The sequence below is a fragment of the Xiphophorus couchianus genome, chromosome 24 (genome assembly GCF_001444195.1).
Source record: "Xiphophorus couchianus chromosome 24, X_couchianus-1.0, whole genome shotgun sequence".
NCBI classification, from domain to species: Eukaryota; Metazoa; Chordata; class Actinopteri; order Cyprinodontiformes; family Poeciliidae; genus Xiphophorus; species Xiphophorus couchianus.
In genome coordinates this window covers 18,512,235-18,538,267 of record NC_040251.1, presented here as the reverse complement: position 1 = coordinate 18,538,267, position 26,033 = coordinate 18,512,235, and the positions used below count along the sequence as shown (strand labels likewise).

General features: G+C 43.4%; 2 protein-coding genes across 6 annotated transcripts; one reads left to right on the top strand and one right to left on the bottom strand.

The window, feature by feature from the left end:
* Positions 1-989: 989 nt before the first annotated feature.
* On the bottom strand, positions 990-24,895 carry nhsl1a (NHS-like 1a). Of its 5 annotated transcripts, XM_028010447.1 has the most exons (9): positions 22,943-23,001; positions 13,333-13,443; positions 12,628-12,758; positions 11,758-11,965; positions 10,640-11,127; positions 6,604-10,555; positions 5,871-5,958; positions 5,730-5,777; positions 3,215-3,325 (listed from the first exon to the last, which is right to left on the bottom strand). In XM_028010447.1, exons 1-8 carry the CDS (start codon positions 22,956-22,958, stop codon positions 5,753-5,755), a joined length of 5,019 nt encoding a protein of 1,672 aa, XP_027866248.1. In that variant the 5' UTR covers positions 22,959-23,001; the 3' UTR covers positions 3,215-3,325; positions 5,730-5,752. The 5 variants fall into 5 exon arrangements, with proteins under 5 accessions (XP_027866247.1, XP_027866244.1, XP_027866245.1 ...); XM_028010446.1 differs by lacking the exons at positions 5,730-5,777; positions 22,943-23,001 and adding an exon at positions 24,340-24,895 and having other exon boundaries at positions 990-3,325; XM_028010443.1 differs by lacking the exon at positions 5,730-5,777 and having other exon boundaries at positions 990-3,325; positions 22,943-23,000.
* Positions 24,540-25,951, top strand: LOC114141202 (chromosome alignment-maintaining phosphoprotein 1-like). The gene is made up of 3 exons (XM_028011684.1): positions 24,540-24,732; positions 24,811-25,359; positions 25,441-25,951. The coding sequence occupies exons 1-3, from the start codon at positions 24,540-24,542 to the stop codon at positions 25,800-25,802; spliced, it is 1,104 nt and encodes a 367-aa protein (XP_027867485.1). The 3' UTR covers positions 25,803-25,951.
* The last annotated feature ends 82 nt before the right edge of the window (positions 25,952-26,033 follow it).

The following is a 26,033-nucleotide window of genomic DNA, read 5'->3' as shown; positions in this document are numbered from 1 at the left end:
TGTGAAGCTTCACTGAAACGTTTAAGAAACTTCAGATCATCTTGAGAAGCTTCAGGAAGTCATAACATCAACTGAACCGCTGGAGCTTTTCAAGAACCCTTAACAACCCAAACCCATCTCAGTCCTCTTCAGACTGTTTGGGTCAGTTTTATACATCCAGAACCTTCTGAAAACTCTTTGTTATAGTTGGATTCACTCAGCCGGGCCTCTAAAGGCCAGATTCGCTTTTTGGATCAAACTCAACTCTCAGAACTAGTAATAGTTAAACCATAAATCTGAAGGTAAACTAGAACTTCTCTCTGCAGGCCAACAGTGGCTCAAGGTCACCACCTAGTGGCCAAACAAAAACTGCATCCTGTAGAGTAAAGACTCAAAAGAGGAAAAAAATAAACTAAAAATGGATTACTGCTGAAAAATATCAAAAAGATCAACAAGATAAAAATGAGTGAATCTTCTTTAAATCAAACAAAATGGGTGTTTGTGCTGCTACCACTTTAAAGATATTAAATGTTTCCATTGGTCGTCATTAATATCTTATAAACAAAAGCAGCACAAATTAACATTTTTGCTGCCCAAATGTGGCCGAGTTGATTATTGATTGGGAGCTGTTTGACCTCTTATGACCTCTGGGAACATTTATTAATATCTCTAAAATGATAACTGCATAAACGTTTGACACCAATTCTGTTAGATTTGACAGAAGCAGAGAAATAAAACGACACTCACCTTAAAAAACAGAAACAAAGATCAGAACTGAGCGTCCAGCTGCCATTTAGGTCGTCTGGTGGCGGCTCTAGATGCTCTAGCTCTATGAATCAACCCTTCCTTCAGGATGCAGAACCATCATTAGCAGTCAGACACTAGAGGTACAATAAAACCCCAAAGCACAGAAAGTTTGAATAAGTGCAGATAGGATGGAAGTGGACGGGAAACACAGAAGATACATGCAAAGAAAAACATAATGATTAAAAAAATAGAGTCTACAGGACTGATGAGACGAATCCAGAGTTTTTTCTTTATTGCTTCAGTAATATGTCTTCTTACATATAAACTCTTCTTTCTAAACACATTCAGTTCCCTTCTCTTTAAATTACTTCACAGTGCTTCTTCCTTTCTAAACTGTTTTATTATTTAACATTTATTACATCCGACCTGCTTTTACATTCACACTGAGGAAACAAACGGATCCCCAAACTGAACAGCAAACATCCTCTTAGCCATTAAATGTCTTTTTTCTACTTCCTCTAGTTCTGGAGAGTCAAACAGACTTTTACTTATTGAGATGCTACAAATACGAAATCAGGTAAAAACATGAAAACAAGATAAGAAATTAGAGCCAACCAGAGTTATTTACAGAAAACAAATATTACCGCGTTCATTTCAGTCGTCTTGACAACAGAGGAAAGCAGGTTAAGAAATATCTCAACCTGTAAGAAACAAAAATAAAACCAGAAACACTTAAATTCACTTAAAAATATGTTTTTTTCCTAATCCAAACAAAGTTATAGTGGAGTTCAGAGTAACTGTTAGAAACATGATGTATAAAAAGACTAAACATTCATAGTAAATATGAGTTATGTCTCCAAGTGTAGAGAAATAAAACCTTTACAGTCAATAGGTTTCTACCTGACTCCAGGTTATTAAATATGGGTATTTAAAGATTGTTGTTGACTTTGTGCAGCTTTGTACTTTTATACTGTAAACAAGAAAAGTTCAGGAGTAATGTTGGCGAACCTGTTATCTCATGGATAAACTGCACATCTGGAGATGAAACTGTGGATTTCAAAGTGTGACATCATCACTAGATAAGAGAAACATCCAGTAGTAAAATCTGAAAAAAGTGAAACTAACTTCAGTGGAAACTGCAAACGATATCAAAAAGTAAATCAGGTAGATAAAGTCCAACGTTTAAACAGAGTTCCTAGAGAAGAGTCCGACTGAGAACTGGGTTTCTCACCATTTACATCAAATTCACAGGATTGTAGAGGCAAAGTTACATTTGTAAAATATTTAGAGTATTGCTTTGAGTGTGTTAAATGGTAAATGGTCATACTGCGAAGCCTTTGCACTCGCTGTCCTGCAAGCTAACTGTCAGTTAGCCACTGCTTTACTGGTAAGTTTTCAAATATAACTAAGTTATCAATCATAATTACAAAAAAAACCTAGAAACTTTATGAGAAAAAATGAATCAGAATTTTGTTAAAGTTAGAAAAATCTCCTGTCAGGAAACAAAATTTTCACCAGAAAGTGCAAAACAATCAATGACAGTAAAGAAATGAAATTGAACATTAGATGTTTCCATCCGTCAGGAGAATTTTGAGTGAACTTTTCACATGTCGCAAAAAAGACGATGCAAGTTTGATGTGTTTCCATCAACCAGGTCGACGCTACGCATGGCTGTAATAAACAGGAAGTAGAGGCTTTTAGCTAGCATGGACTTTAAATGTTTCTGGTTTGGTGCCTCTGGTAAGGCTCAGCTCCACCAGTGGATTGGAGAATTTGACTGTTTCCATCAACATTTTCTAATGCAATACTTAATGGAAACATGGCTAATGAGTTTAAGTTCTGGAGGAATTCAGTCCATGGTCATGAGGGGACCCATAAGGGCTGGAATTAGGCTTATGTGGGAAGCTTGGGTCCAATCAGCTAAGCCAAAGTCAGTCCAGGTAGATCCACACACTTCAGAGCTGCTTTTGTCTGTAAACGTGTCGGTTAAGAAGCCTCAACCATGCTCAGATTGGATTCTCTTCCAACTAAAATCTCCCCATCTTCCTCCTCATCTTCCCCTTCCAAGATGGCGGTCATGGGGGCGGCGAAGAGGCGGCAGCGTCCGGCGAACCGTCGGCTGCTGGAGCAGGGGGGAGTGAGGGAGCGAGGTCGCATGTGAGAGGAGGAGAAGACGAGGACAGGCGAGGAAGAGGTGAGCAGCATCAGATCCCGGCGCCTCCAGCCAAACATCATGGAGAGCTCACAGGGAGATAAAGGAGGGGCGTTCACAGACAGAAAGCTGCTGGACCTCCCATCATCCAACGGGTCAGAGGTCAGGGGAGGAGGAGGCATCTTCTGAGGGTCAGCAGGAGGCGGAAACTGACCGACACAAAGTCGCTCCACCGCCGAGATCCTGGAAGACGCCTCGACTCGACTGCCCTTCCTCAGCAGGAGAGCCTTGAAACTCTCACTTCTGGCTGACCTGGGGTTCCTGAACCCTGCTGCCCGGGTCAGACAGGGGTCAGTGGGAGTCTCCAGAGGGGAAGAGGAGGAGGACGAAGAGGAGGACAGAGGGACTTCTCCAAAGTCTTTTCTTCCAAGCATCTTTCTCTTCGATCTGAGAAAATTAGACAAGAAGCATCAGTTAGAGCCTTGGGTCTGGTCAGTTTGAGGAGTTTTTGATTTGGCCAAGTACTTTTCACAGCTGTGACTGGACCAAACATCCAAATCACATCAAGTGCCTCTTAATGAGTTTAACCTGCTTCAGCCAACTAGATTTAAAGGGACAGGTCTGTGGGAGGAAAGCTGTTGAAACCTAACTAGAGGGTAAGGGTCAGAGGGTCAGAGGGAATGAAAGCAGCAAGGAAACAAGATAGGAGACAGATGGACCTCCAAGCAGAGAGGTTATAGATGCACATATTTAGGTAACAAGGGTTGATTTCACTTTACGGTGTGTCAAGAAAATCCGAGCTCATCCCACTTCCCCATGCTGGAGATTTTAGTTTAACAGTAATAATAAATAAAATTATCTTTAAAATTAATCACTCAAGTGACATCAAGGCCCAACAGTAGACTTAAGTGTCAATAAAATAAATCTAGTTGTGTGTGTTGTTTTTGTCTCATGCAAACTTTGCTTTAATTCTACTTTTTTCTATCTAATCATAAGAAATCATAGTCAGTCAGAGAGATTCATAAAACAGGAAAAGCAGGTTTCCTGGAAAAAGAGGAAGTTTCCAGCCTGCAGATTTATAAAAATAGCTGAGACTATTTCTTAGTTTAAAGCATGAAAGTTTTAAAGAATGAAATCTAAACATTATTAGTAATTGGATAAGATTCAAAGTAAAATACTTATATTAATATTGGTTTAATTGTAATAATACACTTACATTTGTGAGAACACTTACAAGAAAAACAAGTAACTGTAACTTTAGTAGTAAATAATTAGAATCATGGATTATTCTTGGTTTCTTTTCAGAAAAACATCTGTAATAACTCACATTAAGATTATAATAAATATAATTAATAAGTTATAGTTATAAAATTATAAATGAATGCTAAATCAGAGAAGCTAAAGAAAATAAATGTGATATAAATGTGATTTTGACATTGAACTTGAAATGGTGTAAAAGGTTGTAAAACTGCAATTAAACATCACTGATATGTTGGAGGTAGATGGTAGGTGAAAGGTGACAGGAAGGGAAAAAGGGGAACTAACAGGAGAGCAGAGATGATCAGCACCTTATATGGAAACAGGAGGTTGAGCAGCCCTGAGACATTGGCACAGACATCATGACATGATGTCTCTTAAGACAGTGACGGATATGAGATCATCTGTCTAAGCAGACAGATAAACCCTATATAAGGTGGGTGCAAAAGAGGAACCGTTCATTGGATCCTCCGGGCAGCTTCGAGCCAAGATCGAGATGGACAAAGAACTCTGCAGCTGAAGAAGAGCCGGGGCCACAGAGCCGGAGACTGTCCTGCACATGGAGACCAACCCGTCTGGCCCACAACCTGTGGCTTCGAATCGCACTTCTCTCATCAGCTGGGTTCTGACCCCAAAGACAAAGATGAAGACAAAGACAAGGAAGAAGAACTGGTGCCTTTTTTCCTGCCAGCACCAAGTCCTGTGTGACCTCAGCATCCATGCGGAGAAGAAGCTCATCAGACCTGCGGAGATCCTGGCCTTCGCCGATCAACATCTTCCTCCTGCTGCCACACCTTCTTCATCATCAAGCCAGGTCTGGGGTTCGAAACGCCAAACTCCGTCCGTCTCTCTCAAAGGTTCCCTTTTTTAGTACTCAGTGTCAGCAGTAGGGAAAGATAGACTAGATGATTGATTTTACTTATTTGATTATTTCTGCTACTGAATTAAGCTGTACTGACCCTTGCAAAAATGCCTTACTAATAAAATATTTAGCATAAAGAAAATCTAAAGATGTTGTGGACATTCAGTTAATGAGTCACCTTAAAGTTCTTTGATGGTTGTAAAATAGCTGTGATGTTTGATTCTGGAGAGGAAAAAGTGGAAAATGTTTTTAGGTTGCTGGTAGCCCATATTTAAAACCTCATCCTTGGGACTCGCCCGAGTCACTAAAACCTACCTGGTTCAATAACAAATGCAAGTTGCAAAATAGAGAACGAGCGACCGTTAACAGGTGTGCTCTGTGAAACTAGTTGGCTGTAGGCTGCTCAGTCTGGCTAATTCACAGGGGGAAGAAGGGTGGGACACCTGGATGTAGGCCGTCAGATAACCAGGCGAATCGTCTCTCGAAACCAGCTTAAACAGAGTTTACTTCAGTTCTGGACAGGGTAAATCCCAGCAGATTTAGGAAACTCAACGGACCCGTTAGACGGAGAGCTGGTAGCACATCTCCCCTCTCAGAAGAGGAAGTACGAGAGTGAGAGAGTAGAGACAGAAAGGAGGGGGGGGGTGTTGCGCAACAACAGGTGCTAGGTTACAGGAATCAGGACTTGGAACTGCACCATCTACATATTTACTGCCCAGTTTGAAGGTTTACCTGCAACTTGGTTACCGACACGTTCATGCGGTGCCTTCCCATACTGCACTGCTCCAGAGGCAGAGGAAGGGATCAAGCAGATGTGAGGATGTGCATTGTCAGTTGTTAGAACACCAGAACTCAGTATCAACTGAAGACTACCTGTGGATGATGGTGAACAGATCCTCTGTAGTTCGAGGACGACCAGAGATCAACATCTGATCCGCCGAAACGTTGACGAACACATCGTCTGAAAAACAAATTATTATCAATTCTGTTTCATTAAGTCTAAAATAGACTTGATAAGAACAACCAATTGATCTCCAGGTTTTCCAACAGTGTATCATATCAGAAAAAACTTCAAAACTAGAACATTTAGACACAACAAATGACAGATTTTCAGTTCATTTCAACAGTGAGGGCAGCTGAAGAGCTTCCAGGTTGAGTTAATCATGGGATCCTATACAAACGTTTTTGATAAATCCACATGTCCAAACAGGACAAGTTGATAAATGACTACAGGCTCTCTGCCACTTGGTTCATGGACACTGAAAACCTGAAGACTAAAGCAGTTTGCTAAACCTGTCACTGGATGATGACAGGAACCCAATTATGATGACTGATTTTAGGGTCACTACTAAGAATGTACTCTTACTGTGTGACTCCACTGCTGCTGTTTTAGATTATACTAGTCCTACAGTGCAAAACTAAGAAAGTACACACATCCAATATTATGTCCTGTCAACCTTGGAAGTTGGTCATAATTCTATAAATTCTATAAATTCATTACTTCTACTGTATCTGAAAAGTTCAACTTTTCAAGGCTCTGATGAGAACAACCTGAAGAATCCACCATCGCCTCAACGTCACTGTAACCAAAATGTCTGCAACTCACCATCTGAAGACCTGCTGGCCTCCTTGGCCTCATCATCTTTCTGCTGGGGCTCTTCCTTTCCTGGTTCCTCCTCCTCTTCATCTGGTTCTTTGATCAGGAGGTCTGGCAGTGATAGCTCCCCCTGCAGGCTCTCAGTTGACAGCAAACTGCTGAGGGAAATCCTGCTCTGACCAATCAGAGTGTACGAGCTTTCAGAGTCACTTGTCTCTTGGTTGCACACTTTGAATTTCCTTCGCCTGCTGATCCTTTCTTTTATCACATCTGGTTCATCTTCTGATGATGATGAAGATGATGATGAAGAAGATGAGGAAGATGACGATGACGATGAGGGAGAGGGCTCCATATTTTGGGACATTATCAACAAATGTCGGCCTGGCCGCCTCTTCCTCACCCTCCTGGATTTACCTTTTTTGTTGGATGACGTCATCATCATCATCATGACTGTTTTCTTCCTCTCCTTCTCTTCCAGTCTATCTTCCTCCTCCTCCTCTTCCTCATCTTCAGCAAGTGAGGACTTCATAAACCTCCTGTGGTTGGTAATCTCCTCATCCTGCTGCCTTGTCCCAATTATCCTACCAAAACCAGGCTCAGCCACCGCAGGCTGAATTGCCTCTGTCCAGGTAGAAGTGGTTTTACGGGCTCCTGAGGGGCCCATCCCCATTAATGGGGACCCTGAAGAGTGATGGGTCTCATAGGCATCAACCATTTGTGATGAGCTGCAGGATTTGTTGTAAGTATTACCAGCTGTAGTTTCTAAGGTGCTTCTGGTTTCCATTGTGGTCTGAGTTTCTAAAGTATCACCGGTTGCTGAAGTCCAGTTGAGTTTCTCTCCAGTGTGTTTGGATGTTTTGGGAGAGGTCAACGAAGGATCTGGCTTCTTGTGGAAAATCTGTGGCTTCTGCCTTTGAGGAGAACTGACAGGTGAGTTTCTTGACTTCATCAAGCATCCTGGTATTTCTGAATTGTCAGAGTTGACTGTCAAGTGCTTTGGCAATGGCATGTTGCTAGATGAACATGTATGGGACTGTGTGTTAAAGGAATCTGAAGCGTTATGTCTAGGAAAGGACTCTGTGATACGCCCAGGGCTATTGGGCCCTCCTGGCCCTCTTCTAGGCTTTGGGGATGTCAAGGGACCCAGAATGCCCAGATCAGGCTTCTTAGGGGGAACAGGTTTCTCTGGGGAGTACAGCTTCCTTGGGTTGCTTGACCGAAGATCCGTATTATTGTTTTTCACATCAGTCTTATTTTGTATTTCTGATTTATTCTTTTCATTTCTTTCATATTCGTTTATCTTTTCTGTTATGCTGGTCTTATTTTCTCTCAAACATTTTATATGCTTTGCAAAGTCTGCTTCTGAGGAAAGTTGCTCTAATTGAGGATTCTGGATATTATTATTCATACAATATGTGTCACCATCATCAGGACACATTTTTACCCACGGACTGTCAGGACTGGAGACATTTACACTCGCCACAGGGGGACACATGTCAGAATCTTTATTCTGTTGCCCATTGACTCGGACATTTTGTGTGATTTCTTTGCTAAACTTAACGTCATGGTCTTTCTGACTAACTGAGCTGCCTTGTTGTCTTTGAATCTTTGCTTCACCTGACTCTGCAGTGGAAATCCTGCTCTCACTTTTTATTGGGTCTTTGCAATAAAGTTCTGACTGTTTTACTTCAGTACTGACTATTAATGGATTTGTGTTCCAGGTAGCTTGTTTTGCTCCAGACACCTCTGCATCAGCATTGGCCAGACAATTAAGAAATGACTCATTTAACACATCACAGTCCTGTTGAGTCTTTTCCCTTTGGCTTCTGTTAGCTCTAACTTCAGGGTGAAGTTGGCTGTCAGTTGGGTCATGTTCAGTTTGCAGTACTGCCTGATTTTTGACCGAGCGGAGCTTGACACGCTGCAACGCTTGAGCGGTGATCAGATGAGAGTGGGGCCTTGGAGATGTGCCCAAACTTGATGGGAGAAAAGAAAAGGAGGAAGGTTCAGGGAGAGCAGGAGATGGAGGTGAAGGTGGCAGAGGAGGAGAGTCAGCTGTGTCAGATAATTCAAAAGATGGTTGAGAAGGTTGGCAGAGTGACAAAGGATCAAAGTGGGATGGTACTGTGGAGGCCAGAGAGTGATGCAAAGTCTGCCTCACAGCATAGGAGTAGGGAGGAGGAGGAGGCCGGGTCGGGATAGGTAGAGGAGGGGGAGGATGTAGAGATAGAGCTGGGAGACCATTGGGAAATGGAGGAGGCTTGGTAAGAGACGGAGGAACATGGAAGCAAAATTCAGGCTTTGAAGGAGTTTTAAGTGGTGAAGGAGGAGAAGAAGAGGAAGACTGTACAGGAGGTGGAGGGATAGAAGTGATAGCTGGAGATATAGGGAGGCAGAATCCAGGGATTGTAGGAGAAGACTGTGGAAGAGGAGGTGGAGGAGGAGGAGGAGGATGTGGAAGACAAGAAGCATGAAGGCAAAACTCAGGGACTGGAAAGGTGTACTGTGGGAGTGGAGGAGGAGGAGGAGGAGGAGGAAGATCAGGAGTTGGAGGGCAGAACTTGGAAGCAGGGGGAGTGGACTGTGGAAGTGGAGGAGGAGGAGGTGGAGGAGGAGGTATTCCAGTGAGAAGTGATTGCCTGGCTAAGGAGTCAGATGAGGTGTAGGAGGAGAGAGAGGAGGAGGAGGAAAATGAGGAAGAGAGAAGTGATGACTTCCTCTGTGGCACTGGAGGCCTTGGCTTCTCTTTTCCTCGAGACCTGGTCCTGGAGAGGGAAGAGGCTGTGGGGGAAAATGGTGAGGTTGAAGAGCATGAAGTAAAGAAAGGGGAGGTTGGAGGAAGGGAAAATGCTCCTGGGCTTGCTGTAAGAGGAGAGGAAGGATTCTGGGGGGAAGAGACTGGAGTACCAGGACTGGGAGTGTTGGACTGGCTGGAGTAACCACTGGATGGAGAGGCAAGGCGCTGAAGCCCAGCAACAGAGGAGTCGGGTTGATGGTTGAGAGAGAGTTTCAGGTCTTTATCCTCTGAACTTGGATATCCAGGGTTAAGCGCTTGGCAGTGTTTGGGGCTCATTGGGTTGGCACTGGAAGGGTCGGAGTCAGTGGTAGTTGCCTTTTGCGAGTTTGGACTTAAAGGCTCAAAGGTTGTGACTGTCCCGCAGTTCAGACCACTCTGACGGCGTTTTGCATTACTCCGGGGCACCCAGGGGTCAGGGAAGGTCTGAGGAGATGATTTAGGCGTATGCAAGCTGCTGCGATCCACACGGGGGCTCCGGTCAGGACGTGGGCTGGTTGTTGAACGAGAGGCTTTGCTGCGACCTGGCCGACGCCTCAAAGAGTCGGAGCGCAGCGGTGGGGGAGGTGGGCGCTTGGACTTGCGTAGGGAGATGCTGCGTGTCATAGAGCGAGAGTAGAACGCTGAAGTGCTGGACTTCCTTTTCTCCCGGTTCAGCAAGGGAGATGAAGACATCTTCTCTGAACAAAGGGAGGTGTTGTCAATGCAGAGAGGGGTGGAGCGACCAGAAGAAAGAAGGGGTTCACAGTTCCAGCCTTCTTCAGAGACACATCTTGTGTCCTGAGTGAAACCGCTGTGGATGCTGGAGGCAGGGGAAAGAGGTCTGTAGCTCCAGCTTTCCCCACTACAGGAGTCACCATCAGAGAAGTTCTGGGTATTTTCCTGGGTCATGGTCTGATCAGCCAGAGCATGGTAACTAAACTGAGACACAGAATCAGCGATGCTTGAAGAGGAGAGGTAGTGAGAGGAGCCGACATTTAAAGGCCCATCACTGGGATAAGACCACTCCGATTGCAATTGGCTGGGGGTGTCAGAGATGCAGGAGTTGACAGGAGAAGAAGGAAAACAAGACGATGAGGAAGAAGGAGACTGGGGTATAACTCTGGTATTGGAGTCATAGGGCAACAGCGGCTGGAAATCACTTGGGAAACCTTGCTGATCCTGCGACTGCAGAGAAAACGACAAGAAAAGAGACAATCTTTAACTTGGCTGTGGTTAATTCAGTGTGGCACTACTTTTCCTTGGACTGACCTGGCTGTAAGATGAGGAAGCACTGAGTGTCCTGTAGGTGGTGCTGTTAAAGCTGACCTCCGAGCTCAGAGAGGAGTTGGTAGGAATACGGGGGAGGCTGTCGATCTCAGAGGAAGACGAGTGACAGGAGTTGGGCTGTTTGCCAACATTTGGTGAGGAGGTGAGGGAGGCCATGAGGCTGGACATGACTTCACCCTTTGGGGCTCTGATTCTCCTGGAGGTAGACGGTCCCTCCTTTCTGCCCCTTTGACTCTCCTCCATCACCTCCTCCATGCTCTTTTGCTGATGTGAGGAGGAGGATGAGGAAGGAAGTCGACCCACTGTTGAGTACTGGCCAGGCAGATTCACTGGAGCCGAAGGCTTGGGGATGACATCGTCTGATATCACAGAAACGGTTTTACGACGGCTCAGTTTATGAGGTCTTCGATTTAATGAGTCGCCATTAGAGATTGTTCTCCGAAAACTGGCCTGTCGGTCAAAACTCTCACCTTAAAGGCAAATAAACAAGAAATTACAAATTACTCCATCTTTGGAGTTTAGGCAACAGATTACAAACAAATCAGAATACTTTGTTATTCTGAATAAATCAAACTATTACAGAACAGCTGCTTCTTTAAGATGATGGACTACTTGTTGCTTTTAGGACTCAAGAATAACTGGTTTGGTTTAGGAATAAAAAATCTTTACTTTGGTTGAAGATCCCAGAATCTTTTTGGGATAAACTTTTGAAAAATTATTTTACAGTTCTCATTCCAACTTCATCTTCACTTTGGTCTAAGAAATAAATGATTCGACTTAATAAATAAAACGACTTTGTCACATTAAAGGGTTGCACAATTGTTAGGACTGTTGCCTTGCAACCTGGTTGCTACATGGTTGTTTGTCCTGGTGTCTCCATGTCTCCAAGCTTGATAATAACTTTTTTGTGGTAAAAAAAAAAATCTATAGTCTTTGGTTGGATTGAGGAATTAAGAAACGAGTTAAAGGTAAAATAAATTGTGGTATTAGCTAAAACAAATGTGTTTTTTCCTACTTAATGTTCAAAAGTGAAGCTGAAGTGGCGTATGATCTGAACTGGTTGCTAATTCAACGGTACTGCCAGGTTCTGGTCTCTGTACCCGTTACGTTGATGGGAACTATATCAGCGGCGACGGCCTCCGCCTGCTGCCTCATCTTCTCCTCCGGCGTTGGAAGGCGCTGAAGAGGCTCCGTGTCGGATCCATCATCCCAGCTGGAAGTGAGACTGATGGGATTCAGGACCAGTGGGGTCATGGGTCGCGTGTTGGGGAGGAAGAACTTCTCATCTTCATCTGAAGACGCTGAAGACTGAAAAGAAACAAGGATTAATTTAAACCCAAGATCAACTAGGAACAGTTTGAATCCAGTTTTCTGCTTCAGGGTTTAAATGTCGACTAGCAGGGAGCTAAGGGTACAGGAGACTATCTAAACTAACTTTAGGAAGTTTGGTCTCTGTTTACCTTTCTCCTCCAAAATGAAAACTTGAAACAAACTGAAAAACAAGACTGAGAGAAAAAGTCCAAGACTCTGGACCTCTGAGAGGAAGAGATGAGTGAGAGAAAGAGGACAAAACAAACGATTAGAGTTTTCTGGATGCAGCATGATGGTGGAAGAACAGTGGCAATGCCTGAGTTTGACCAGCAGGTGGCAGCAGAAGTCAAACATCTTCATAGCTGCAGAGTAAATTAAGGGTTAAATCAGAATATCAAACCTTTAAAATGAAATAATGTGAAAGCAGAACCAGAATGAGTCAAGATGTGTAACTGATAACAGAATCCTGTTGGCTGCAGAACCGGGCCTGAAGTCTGGATGAATAACTAATGGATGTGTTTCTGTTTATGAGGCTTCCTATGAAATAATCCCTGCAGGATTATAATCTGCAGTGTGTAGTCATCGCTTCATGACTCATTAGGCCGCCGTTCCCCTGCGGTCGTTTCAGCCTCATTAATATTCATGAGTCACCATCTCACCATCGCTCTGCCTCTGCTCCGCCAGCCTCTGTGAGCGCCGCCCTCTGATTGGTCCAGACCACACAATGGAGCAAAGGTGGGGCTTGGTGGGCGGGGCTTGAAGCGGTCATGCTGAGTCAGCCCGTTGTAAGCTGTGGACAGACAGAAAGAAAAGGAAGAGCCAATCAGCAGGTAGATCTGCCACTGCTGGCTGTGAAGAGGAGCAGTGCTGCAGCTGCTGCAGCTGCTGCAGCTGCGATGCAGTCTGCAGCAGAGCAGTGCTGCAGCAGATCAGTGCTGCAGCAGAGCGCCACTGCAGTCCAACTGCAACATTCATTTCTTCTCTCACATGTCTGCAGATCAATACCTTTAAAGATCATAAAATCTGAATCAAAGCTTCAGGGGAGAGAAAACTAAAACCAATCAATTTATTCCTCTGGACTGTAAAGCAGAAAAAACATTTTATTTTAATTCAAAGCAGAAAGACTAAACCTGTTAAAGTGGTCAGTGATGCTCCAGACTTTCTGAAGGTCAGTCTCTGTTTTAATTTGACTTTAGTTGATTTTAATACATATTTAATGGTTTTATAAATCCTTCTGCTCTAAACTGTGAGACAGAAACTCCCTTATCTTCAACCAACAGTCTGTAGTTTTGTCTCTTTCTCTCTTTGTCCTTTTTCTCGTCTCTCCTCTCCATCTGGTCAGACTACCTCAGTATTCATCTCACCTCGCAGGTCATCAGCGCTGCCCGACCGCCGTTTCCCAGGAATGAAGCGCAGACCCTGCGGAGGCTTCTGGGTACTGTAGTGAACGGACCATTTGCTGTCCCTGTCCCCTGCTGCAGAGACAAAGACAAAGACAGAGACAGAATAATCAGTGAGAGGCTTTCTGTGTTTAATCTCGTTTCAGCAGATTTCCTCTCACACCGAGACGGTTGATGATGGAAGTTGCAGCTCTCAGCAGCCGTCAAGGTGACCCTGGTTCTCAGCTTCAGGGGCTTTTAATTTGAAGGAAAGGCCGTCTGACTTTCAGGGGGATTCAGTGGACAGATGTGTGGACAGATGTCCCATTCAACTCTCAGTTTTCTGTAAATCGGAGCCAGAACTCTGGCACATAAAAACAGACGACCATTTAAATGGTGACAGGATGTGACATCCTGAAACATTTTGGTTTTATTTGCAACATGAATAAACTCAATCAGGACCGAAGGCAAATACTGAATAATCAAACGCGTGTAAAACAAGATTTATGGTCCATAAACACAACAAACCGACTTCTGCATTGGGTCCAGAAAATGTTTCTGTTCATCTGGAGACGACACAATAAGTCTGACTCTGCAAAACCAAGTATTGACCTTTGACACCTGATGTCACGCTTTCAGAAAGCGGTCCTCTCCGCCATGATGATCACATTCAGCTGGACAGTTTTATTTATTTGATTTCACTGTAAAAACAACGATAAAATCTAAACTTTTAATTTTATCGTTCTGATGAGGAACGAACGGCGAAGGAGAAACGGCGCCAGGACTCGGTGAATTCATGAGTTTTCAGCAAAAGATTATTACAAGTAAAGAAGATTAACGTTTATATACTTTGTAAGTAAGTAAGATTAGAAAGATCAAATCAAATATCACATTATGGAGAAGTGAAAATGCCCATCAGTCATGTAGCTTAGCATGTGTGAAAAACACTGGTAATCATAAATGATGCTTAAGACACAGTAATAAATCATTTGGAGAGAATTTATGCTATTTGATCAAATCAATAAACACATCAGTGCTAATAATGAGACCCCACTAAATCATCTCAAAATGCGATGATTTATCTGTGTTTTGTAAAACTCGGATCAAGGTTGCAGATTGTTGGAGCTGCTCTGTTTAATTTCACTTTGAGATGAATAAAATATTTTTGATTTTAATTGTTTCTATCATAGATCTACTTTGGATTTACTGACATTTTAGATCCTCAAAACACAAGAGCAGAAGTTCTGCTGCATTTTATGAGAAACTTTAACGAGAAAACAAACATTTTAAAACATTAAAGTCATTTTACCAAGTCGAGGTTCAGGGTTTTTTAGGATCCATGTAAGAAGGTTGGACCAGAATTTAATAAAGTGTCTATCTAGTTATTACCGATTAAAATGTTCAAATATTGGGTGATCATGGATCAATCGCCTCTTGTTTCTACTGGGAACCATTAAAAGCTCTGGTACTGTCCAGAACATCTCCTGAGGGTCCAGTTCTCCCAGCACAGCAGAACCTCCACAGATGAAATGTTTCCAAACATACGAACATAAAAAGTGAAGTTCTGGTTGGAGTCACTGAGGATGAGGAGAACGAACCAATAAACCGATCAATCAATCAATCAATCAATCACCTCTACTGTCAGTCACTCTCAGTTCATAAGACAAAGAAATCTGAACACAGATCAAACTGCCGACCTCAACTATGTTTGGTCCGATGTAAAAACCCGACAGCCAATCACAGACCAGGATGATATGAGGTCATCTTCATAGATCCATAACTGATATCTATTGATCCTGACTGACCCAGTTTCTGCTCCTCCTCATCGTCACGGCTGCGTCTCCTACCTGTGGTCCTGGTCAGGAATCTGAGGACGGATTTGATGGCCGCTCCGATCAGAACCATGACGACGCCACGCAGCCTCACACACACACACTCACACACACTCCTGCGGCTGCAGTAATGCAGCTCCGCTCGCTGCGACGCCGCTCTCCTCCCACTCCTCTCTCTCTCCCTCTCTCGTTCGCCCCCAGCCTCTTTCTCCCTCCCTCACTTCCACACACACACACACACACACCTGCCACGCTGGCAGGACGCCAGCGCTGCTGCGCCCTTCAGGAGTCACCAGGTGATGAAGGTTACCTGCAGCCGCTGCAGGAACGTGTTGCTTTGAAGATGAAGGGGAAGTGTGTGTTTGTGAAACGTTTTATCTTTTATTCTCTGTGTTCTGGACAATCCATCCGCAGAAACCCAGAAAATAATGAGCCGAGTTCTGCATCAGCTGAGAGATAAAAGGCCTCATTATGTCTCATTTTATGAATCCTTCATGTTTTATTCTGTCACTCTGAAGATCTTAGAGCAGCTGGATGTTTGGAGGGTTTGTGTTGCTTTAATGCCTTTTTCAATCCAAGTCTCAACATGTTTATTGGGGATATGTAGATTCTATCAAATATTTAATGCAACATTTTCTACTTTAGTTCAGGAGGTTGACGTCTCCTCTTTATTTCCCTGTTGTTCACTCTTTGTTTTTCCTCGTTGTTTTGTCCTTCATATTGTTTTTGCTTCCATCTGTTTGATATTATATTGTATCTCTACATTTCCTTTGGTCTGTCGTCATGTTTTATTTGCAGTATTGATGTTACTCCAGGCTTCAAGGTGGTAAAAGCTGAAACGTGTCCAGTTTCTCCACAGACGTTGCAGATTGCAGATGATTAAAATGGATCCAATAAGAGTTTTTATAATCTTTAAAGAAACCTCTTGGTCTTGGTGTAACGTTTTCCAGTCCAAGTCTCTGAAGAGGAGAAATATTTACCTCTAAATTGTTTTGTGTTTCCTGTTCAGCTGATGGTGAAGCAGATCCAAACTGGACTTTAAGGTTCTGAAATAAAAACTTTAGACTCTGAGTGTTGGACCAGCAGCTGACCCGTCCTTCAGCTCCGTCCTCCATAATTAGTTTTAGTGGTTAATTGGGTTCACCTCCATCACCAGTGCCAAACTGGGACAGTTCCAGTTGGTAAATGTGTCGACAATGTGGAGCAGCTAATTACAGTGTTCAAGGCTGACGGCCTCCCTGTCTGTTCATCTCCATCTTCCCTCTGTTGTAATTAGTTTCAATAATTAGACACCAAGTAGGTCAAATTATCTCACTGCTATATTTAGTAGCAAGAGGCTCAATCAGAACCGTCAGAACCTCAGGAAATAAAGAAAAATCTATTATTTATATTCCTAAGTTTCTTAAAGATGCTGAAAGTGACAGAATTATGTTTGGTTCACATGTAAAATATTAAAATGGTCAATAAACATGTTGGATAAATCAGATTTTAGATGGGAGCGGTTCCAACGTTCTACTAAATGGATGGGATCCCTCTTAACACGCAGCAGGAAGAAATAATGATCAAACTTTTGCTCATGTGGCCAAAATTGTAGATTCAAAAGATTCAAAAAAACAAAACTACAGCCTATAATTAAGCAAAAAACATAGCCTGGTATTTATTATAAATCTAAAACTTGAAAGGGATTTTTTATGATGGTGCATCAGACAGAAAAAAGGAGTAAATTTAGAGATTAATCAAGTTTTTGGAAGAAAATTTCTGAAATTGCTCTCAAAATTTTAAAAGAGTTTTTATGCAAAAATTTACTACTTTGTTTTCCTCCTACAATGACTCTAATACACTGTAGCAGATTTAGCTTGTTGCTGTATTAAAAGGAAAGTATTTACTTTTCTTTTGTTTGTTTTTTTGGGCTCGATTGAATAAATGTATTTTCAGTAATAAAAACAGAATTTAGGTCACTTTGTTTCACAACGTTTGCTATATTTAGCCAAGTTTATGAAAGAATAAAAGCTGATTTGGGTGCAGAAAAGTTGACTTTTCAGTAAAAGTCTCTTGGTTTCACCTTTTATTAAAACTTAGTTATAAAAACAAAAATACTTTGTGTTTTCTTTACATTTTCCCGTGTAAAAAAATCATGTTGGTAATGATTTTTATTGTGATTACAAATTTAGTTTCCTGTGTCAGAGTGACTATTAACACAAAGACAAAACGGTTAAGCAGCGGCTCAAGCTCTAAAATCCATAAATGTGGTTTAATTGGATCAATTCTGCAAGAAATGATGCAAAAGTAGAAAAATACGACAGCAGTGAGATTTTAGGGAGAAACGACTTTTTTCCAGTGTCAACATGGCTGACGGAAAAACAAGGAGGTGAAGCTGCCAGGCAGCAGCTGCTGCAGCCATACGGGCCGGGCCGCTCATCTGCTGGAACAGGAATTAGCCTTTAGCTTAGCATATGGAGCTGCTGCTAATCCAGGCACACAAATACACACAGAGCAGATTACACACAGAGGAGGTCATTAGGAGAAACACAGGTGGCTGGTTGTGTTACGAGTTATCTGAGAAGAACAGGATCTGTGACGCATTATTGATCAGACGATGAGAGAGAGAGAGAGAGAGAGAAATGTTCACAGAGCTACAGGTTCTGACCCAAACACATTTCCGGATCCAACCTTCAGCAGACTTGATGCAGTTTAGTGTCAACACTGATCATGTGATCAATAATGCAGCAGAGATTCCTGCTGAGACACAGAAAAGTAAAAGGGGCCAAACGGAGGAAAACCCAGATAATCCTCATTTAAAGAACCTCGATCTGCTCAGCATCAAATATTCATGGCTTTGAAACAGTTTGAATAACAGAAAATGGAAACTTTATTTCCTGAACTGTAAGAACTGCAGCTAGTGTTCCTTCTACTCTAGCTCTAGACTCTGGTTTAATGAGAGTTTTAAGGCTGAATTCTCACCAGTTCAGAGGGAGGTGAGAATAGGTAATCGTTCACTTGAAGTGAACTCTGTGTGGTTCAATATGTGAACAAGGGAACAGCAAATCGCTCCAAAAGCAGGAAACATGCTACAGCGCAGGGCATTCTGGGTAAATACAAGCAAACGCACTAGCAGGAGAAATGGCTGGTGGTCAAGAGAGAAAATCCTACAACCACTGAAATCTTATGCCTCCATTTTTGTTTCCAGGAGGAAGTTGTGCTCAGAGGTTTTCATGTCGTTTCCTTCAGTAGTTCTTGGTGCAGCGCCCCCACAGGTGAGGAGGGGAACAGGTTGCTCAAGGGATGTCTACCCAAAAGAAAAGGATCAATGGGAACAAACAGGGGAAAAAAGGTCAAAGTTAAAAGTACTTTGTAGAAGACAATCACGACGTTTCTTTATTGGAGTTTAACTGAATCTTTATTGGGTCATTGTGAAGACCAAACAGATTCAGGTCAGACCAGCTGCCACAAGTTTGGATCAAGACGTTTGGTGAGTTTAAACCAAATGTTTCAGGATGAGTTAAACTGACCAAACAGAGGTTCAGTATGAAGTTATCTTCTACAAAAGGATCCAAACACAGAGGGAAAAAGAGGTCGGACAGGTACTGGTGGTCAAGACCAGTTGGCCACAGACCAAGACTTTGAGGAAGGCAGCAACTAATCTGAGACCAAGACCAAACCAGTGTGAGACCGTTTTCAAGACCGTTGCTGAAATCATGACAATGTAGCAAACTTTAAAATAAAATTTCAAGCTTTCAAAATTCTGATTTCCCACTGAAGTAGGTAAGAGAGGTACTGTCATGAGACGATCCTGAGATCAGACCCAAACCCAAAGGGACATCCAGAACCAAACCAAGACCAAAAGGTTTGCTGGTTGGGACCAAACTGGGACAACTTCACACTGGATAAGGGACAGAACGATTCAGACCATCAATACTCGCTCCTGATTACCAAAGCTAGCAGAAGTAGTCGCATCCAATGAACTGAAACCAGAATAAGTAGTGAATGTTTTATGGGAGTATACTGGTTCCTAAACTGGTGTAAAATGAGAACATTGTCCAGGCTGAGAGTCGTACCTTTCTGGAGAAGCGGTGTGGTTGACAAGGCTTCCTGCTTTGAGCCGTTCCCCTGGCGAAGTCGGAACCAAAGAAATCTGGTCTTGCGTCTCTTGGTGGGCTGGTAGCAGTACTGCGGTGGCACCTCTGGTTCCTTTGGAGGGTTTGTGACGCTCAACAGGTTGGGGGCAGGAAGGGCGTAGCCGGGGCGGGGCTCTGGGGACGGGGGGCAGGAACTGGTCCGGCGCCGATGGCTGAGGATGGGACAAGAGGGGCGCGGCACCTGCAGGGGCGAGGTCTGACTCTTCACACATGACTCAGGGGAGAAGAAGAGTTTCCCATGAGCCTCCAGTGGGAGGGAAGGGTGAACATGCTGCCGCGGTGGGAGGTGCCAGGGGTTTCCCTGAAGGTGAGGTGGGAGGGGCTTCCTGTCACCTGAAGGCGACGCCGGCCTGGCGTTCAGCCCCAACATGGCGCTCTGCTGCTGGTAGATCTTGGCGCTGAGCAGGCGCCGCCTCAGGCTGCCCTCTGTTTTCGGCTGCAGGGCGGCCATCTTGCGTGGAAGAAGCTCATCGCGCTCTTCATCGGGTCCCCGGTTCCAGCAGTGTGACGACGCTCCAGGCCCCGCCCCCTCGCCGCCCAGACAGTCAACGTAAGAAATCATCCTGTCTGATTGGCTAGATGGTGAATGAGCCCTGATTCATGATATCAGCACCAAACTAGATCCACTGTTAGCTTAGCAACACATAAAATAATGTTTCAAAAAACAGGAGAAAGACTTTTATTTCTCCCACTTAAGTTGAAGAAAAACATCAAATGTAAAACTGTAGCATTTCAAATTAAAAGCCTTTAACTCTTTTAATCTTGCAGAGGATAATAATCAGTCGTCCTGCATGTAGCAACCTTTTAATCTCAGCAGTTGAAGCTGAAAATGGGCCAAAGGAGATTCTTCAGAGTAAATCCAGAAAGTTCATCGCAGTCTTTCCCACGACAGTGAAAATAAATTTGTTTTTTCAGATTAAAAGAAACATTTCCAAGATGTCTGACGACGTTTCCAGATAAAAAACAACCAATAAACGTCCAGATTTAGAGTGAAACTCTGCAGCTTCTTCTCATTCCTTCACAGAACAAACCAAACATCCCAAACCTTCGTCTCCTCCGCTCTGCCTGCGCTCTGCAGGTTTAATCTGCTAACAGGGATTATCCAGGTCTGCAGATGGTCAGAGTCAACAGGTTTCCACCTCCACATGTTCCCGCCTCATTTCTGACCCTCCACAAACCAGAAGGCGGCATCAGCCAGGTGAGCTGCAGCTTAGAGCCGCTGACATGCAGCCCCTTTCCTCTGGAGGAAAGAAGAGCATCAACACAACGTCTGACAGCAGGACGAGTTCAAACATGGATTAATCCTCCGCTGAAAATAGACCCTGAAAACATCCATCAGCCGTTTAGTCAAACAGTTATTGAACTAAAAAAACTAAAGTAAGTTTAGGTTTAACAGTAGCAACAAAATAATTCAACTAAAGCAGAAACAATACATATAAATAAACCCTAATAAACTAACCCTAACCCATAGAAAAGTGTTCACACCCCTGTCTACCCATCATATCCCCTACTGCAGCATCTTCCAATAAACAACCAAACAGCAAAAGCAAAGGATGTGGATCAGCAGCTGATGATGTCATCAGGATGCTAATGTGGAACAAATATTGATCTGTTAGCATGTTAGCATGATACCATCAGTCTGAGGCGTCCTGCAACACTGACTGCTACTGGAAACTGAACTTTCTCATCATGTTTCATCAATGATAGATAAACACAGGAACAAGAAGCAAAACTACTGGATGTTTACCAATAAAAATCCGTTTTTTATTTACTTATTTAGCCAGAAAGGCTCAGTTTACCGTCACAAATACAGAAAAGCTTCAACTCTGCAGCTCAAAAAGCAGCAAATATGAGCAGAAACCTCCAGAAAAAACTTCCTCAGACGTGTAAAAACAGCACAAAGACAAACGCTGAACTTGCTGTTGCGTGAGATTCCATCAGGATTAAACCTGAAAGTGAAAACTGAGGATCTGTGAGGTGATTTTTTAATGACACTGAAGAGTAAACAAGTCCAGGCGAACATTAAATCATCCCAGAGCCGAATGCAGCAGAACAGAAACCAAACAGAGAGACAGACGAGTTGATTGGTTTGATTATTGGCTGATTGGATCGTCTGACCAACAGGAACTCGACTCCGTCCATTAGCCGGTTCTGTCTGCTCTCATACTGACAAGATAATCCAGTTTCTGGAAGTCAGACTCTGTTTTTCTGCTTTATTACAGCTGAGTCCATTTCCACTCAGTCATGACTTCAATGATAAGCTGATAAAAACAGGAAATTACAGTAAAACGTCCTGCAGTCAACAGGAAGCAGGAAGATGGACTTTAACGGGACAATATGCCGTTTTCATGACTTTTTATTTTTATGTTTTTATGATATAAAGCACTTTGAGCTGCCATGTTGCTGAACTGTACAAATAAACTCAACTGATTGAATAAAGGCTGATTCCTGTAACTGGATCCACATTTGGTGCCACAGTTTTCTTGTTGCAGAAACTAAAAGAAACAAATTTGCGCTAAGTTAACTAGAAACTTTGCTTTTCTTCGACCTCTTCACCAAAAACTTCCAGGAAGTTCCAGGCAGAAACATGGATTTCAATTTTAGCTAAACTCAAAACGCTGAGATAGAAAAAACTTTCCTTCAGTTTTTGACCTGATTCTTCTTCCATAGAAAGTTTTCCTGACCCTGTTTAACTGAATCCAGTTTAGACAGAGACATTACAGACAAACTGAGTTTATTCTCCGTTTTCATTGCCAATTAAAGTTAGTGATGTCATTTACCAATTTCTCCATCTCTATTGTTTACTTTCCCATATTACTGGAAAGTAATACAGTAATCCTGGATCCATTTGTGCAGCGAAGTTCCTCTATAACTTTCATTTAATGTAGATGCAGAAATTATTGCATTAAAGATGAACTAAATGATCAGCTGCCATTAGAGAATGAAAATATACAAAATAACTCAAATAAGAACAAAATATTCACTTATAAGACACTTTCCTATAAGTAAAATAATCTACCAGTGAAACTAGAACTTTTTCATTAATATTAAAGAAATATTTACCTAAATCAAACTCCTATAAGCATCTGAAATAGAAAGTGGACCAAAATACTTTGTAGGATTTTGTGTTTTTGCAGTGCAGGAAACAGAAAAAGCAGAAAACTTCATACATGAGAACCAAAGATGAAAAGTTATGCTGTCAGGAACTGGAGAGGAAAATAAAAAAATGAGGAAAAGACAGAAACAAAAACAGATTCTGGAGAAAAAACTAAGATCAGAACTAAAGTTAGAGAAGAACCAGGTTGATTCTGCCTGTGCAGCTGCAGCCGCTCTGTGTGTGTGTGTGTGTGTGTGTGTGGGTGTGTGTGTGTGAAGCTGAATGGGATATTTCGGCCTGCCTCGACAGGCCGGCGCTCATTAAACACACAAACACACACAGAGGCGGCTGACACGCAGCAGAGAGAAGAACCCACAGACCGACCGCCACCAGAACCGACGCGACTCTGAGGAGCATCATGGCGGTAACCATAGCAACAGCAGTTCAAAGCGCTGCAGCAGCACTTTGTTGCCTCCATTAGCCGCAGCGCTGCGTTGTCAGAAAGAAAAGAAAACACACTGAAGTCTCACCTTTAAAGCAGAGCATGTTCACCTCACTCCGTGTGTGTGTGTGTGTGTGTGAATCCAAGTAAAGACAGAATGAAAACACAAATCCTCCCTCTGGCTCTCTCTCCTCCTCCATCCCTTCACAATAAAAGCCTCCATTTAGTAACAGCTCGCTGTCGGTTTGTGCAAAACAAAGACAGAAACGAAACGAAAGTTTACAGAAATAGAAACAAACTGTGTCTTTAAAATAATAGATTAATTTGTTTTATGATCATATCTAAACTCCAAATAATGTTGGATTCTTTACAATCTGTTTCCAGCTGCAAACTTTTTATCTGACTAAAACACACAAATAAAACTCAAATCCTGCTGCAGACCAACTGCTTTTATTATTTTAATATTTGTTGTTTCCAATTAAAAATGGTTTTATGCTTTTGGCATCTTGTTTTCTATTCATCTGAGTTTGACTGAAAGAAATAGATATTTAATCTATTCTCAGCGAAAAGTGGAGAATTCTCCAAGTTTAATAATTTTATTGAAAATTATTTAATTTAAATGGTATTAGATTAATTAATTTTATGGAAAATGTTCAAACAACATTCTCACACTCATGTTACACAAAGATATAAAAAGCTAATAATATTAGGTAATAAACTAAAGTAGTAATGTAGAAGTAAAACCCAGATACATACATGTGTAATTAAAGCACTTATAAAGCATTTAAAGGACACAAAGTTAGCCGAGAAAATTTAATTAAGTTATTAACTATATTTTATTAAATAACGGTATTGAAGATAAGAAACGTTAAACTTGTGGTTAGACCTCCGTCCAGTTGGTGGCGGTAATACACCAAGATTGTAAGCTGCCAATAAACCTTATAGCAGAAGAAGACGTTGGCGATCTCGCGATGTTTGGGTTCTGTTCTGTGATTGGCTGCGCAGGAAGTAAATACAGCAGTGCATCAGGTAACCCTCGGTTGGTTATAACAGACATTTGACTTCAAACCAGTGACAACTAGTCCTCTATACTGGTTTCAATGGTCCAACGCAGACAAATAGAGGCAGCAGCGCGGAGAGGTGGGTAACAACCGTGTTTAAAGGGATGGTTTTAAGGCTGTTAGCATGTTAGCTTAGCTCCGTTGGTGCTGTACCGTTATTACACTGTAGTCACATCACCGGGATTCATTTAATGGAAAAATAAACATAAACCATAAAAAAGGAGTTAATTCAGCTACAAAATGATTAAATCAGTTCTTTTAACGTACAGGAAGAACCATATATGGACTGAGGCTACTTTAATGTGCTCACTGATTGAAAACAAAACCTCCTACTTATGAATGAATGAATTTTATACTAATAATGACTTTAATTTAACTGTGTTGGTCATTTCTGCTTAAATATTGAAGTTTGTGGTTATAATACCTCTCTGCTGGTGTTTCCTAGCAACCATGTCCGTCTTCATCCACACCCGGGGCGAGGCGGGCGGCGGGGTGGCCGCCCACCTCCGGTGCTCTCACTGCGGCCACCTGTCCAAGAGCCACGCCCAGCAGCTGGCCCACCTGGCGGCGTCACACCCCACGTGTCTGGATGACGTGGCCGTGGGTCGCCTTGGCAACATCCTGATGTACCAGAGCAGCGTGAGGCTCTTCCACTGCTCTGAATGCTTCCACACCTGTAAGGACTTCAGCAAGCTGTACAAACACATCATCGCCCGGCACTGCATGGTGGAGAAGGAGGAAGAGGGAGGAGGAGGAGGAGAGGAGGGGCAGGAAGCAGAGGAGGTGGAAGGAGGGAAGGATGAAGAAAAGCTGGAGGGTCCGAAAAGAAAGAGGAGCAGTGATGAAGAGGAGGACAGCCCTGAAAATAAAAAGAAGTGTGAAGATGAAGATGGAGAGAAAGCAGCTGCTGAAAGGAAGCAGGGTGAGAAAGAGGAGGGAAAGATGAAGAGTGAGGAGGAAGAGGAGATAAAGAAGAATGAGGAGGAGAGGAAGAACGAGGAGGAGAAAGAGGAGGGAAAGATGAAGAGTGAGGAGGAAGAGGAGATAAAGAAGAATGAGGAGGAGAGGAAGAACAAGGAGGAAGAGGGGAAGAGGAAGAGTAAGGAGGAGGAGCAGTGTGAGAGGAAGGCCGGTGAGGAAGAGAAGCAGTACGTTCTGACGTTCGACGGCGTTCTGTTCCACTGTAAGATCTGCGGCTGGAGCCACAGGCAGCGCTCTGTCTCCGTCAGCCACATCGTTCGCAAACACGAGATCCCCAAGAGTTACGCCAGCCACGCCCTGGCCAAGAGCCGGCAGCTGCAGACGGGCCGGGCCGAGGAGGAGGACGGCGCCGGGATGAGCGAGGAGCTGATGAAGGAGGAGATGGAGGTGGCGGCGCGGTGGGTGGGCTCCGTCTCCCACCGCTTCGTCTGCCTCGTCTGCAACTGGAAGAGCAAACTGAAAGGTTAGCCAGCTTGGATGTTTTTCCAGATGTTTCAGCCTCTGGATCAGAACCGGGTCGTCTCATCCTCTCCCTTTCCTGCAGGCTTCGTTCTGACCCACATAGAGCGCCACCACGAGGTGGAGCGGCCGTACCGCTGCAGCTCCTGCCCCCAGAGCTTCTTCCTGCCCAGCCGGCTGCAGCAACACGCCCGCACCGCCCACCGGCCCGGCCGCTACGCCTGCCCCTTCTGCTGGTTCCGCTCCGAGGTCCTGGGCGGCTTCAGGAGGCACTGCAGCCGCTGCAGCGCCCGCGAGGAGGAGGAGCTGCCGGGGGAGGAGGAGGAAGAGGAGGAAACGAAGGAGCCGGAGCTGGAGGAGAGGAAGGAGACCAGAGGGATGAGGAGGCGCAGGAGCCTGGGGAGGAGGATGGAGGAGGAAGAGCTGGAGGAGGAAGATGATGACTAACACTAATAAACTAGAAACATCTCCATTTTCTATAAAAACTCTGTGAGTGATGTGAGCTGAATGTTTCTGGGGAAAAATGTAGAAACATTTGAAGTCAAATGTAGAAGAAATAAACAGAAGCAGCAGAATAAACTAAAATCCTGCAAAACGCCTAAAGAAAAACTGTTGAAGAGAGAAAACCTTCAGCAATCCAACACAAAGAAAACTAGACATTAGTAGAGAAACATCTAA

Excerpts from the sequence above, each read along its gene's own strand:
- nhsl1a (XM_028010444.1), bottom strand. The coding sequence starts at position 15,252 with ATGGTTCTGATCGGAGCGGCCATCAAATCCGTCCTCAGATTCCTGACC. Across the intron at positions 5,959-6,603 it reads GGCCAGCAGGTCTTCAGATG|ACGATGTGTTCGTCAACGTT; the intron begins GTGAGTTGCAGA and ends TTTGTTTTTCAG. Across the intron at positions 3,326-5,870 it reads CTGTTCACCATCATCCACAG|ATCGAAGAGAAAGATGCTTG; the intron begins GTAGTCTTCAGT and ends TAATTTTCTCAG.
- LOC114141202 (XM_028011684.1), top strand. The coding sequence starts at position 24,540 with ATGTACCAGAGCAGCGTGAGGCTCTTCCACTGCTCTGAATGCTTCCAC. Across the intron at positions 24,733-24,810 it reads GGATGAAGAAAAGCTGGAGG|AGAAAGCAGCTGCTGAAAGG; the intron begins GTCCGAAAAGAA and ends ATGAAGATGGAG. Across the intron at positions 25,360-25,440 it reads CTGGAAGAGCAAACTGAAAG|GCTTCGTTCTGACCCACATA; the intron begins GTTAGCCAGCTT and ends CCTTTCCTGCAG.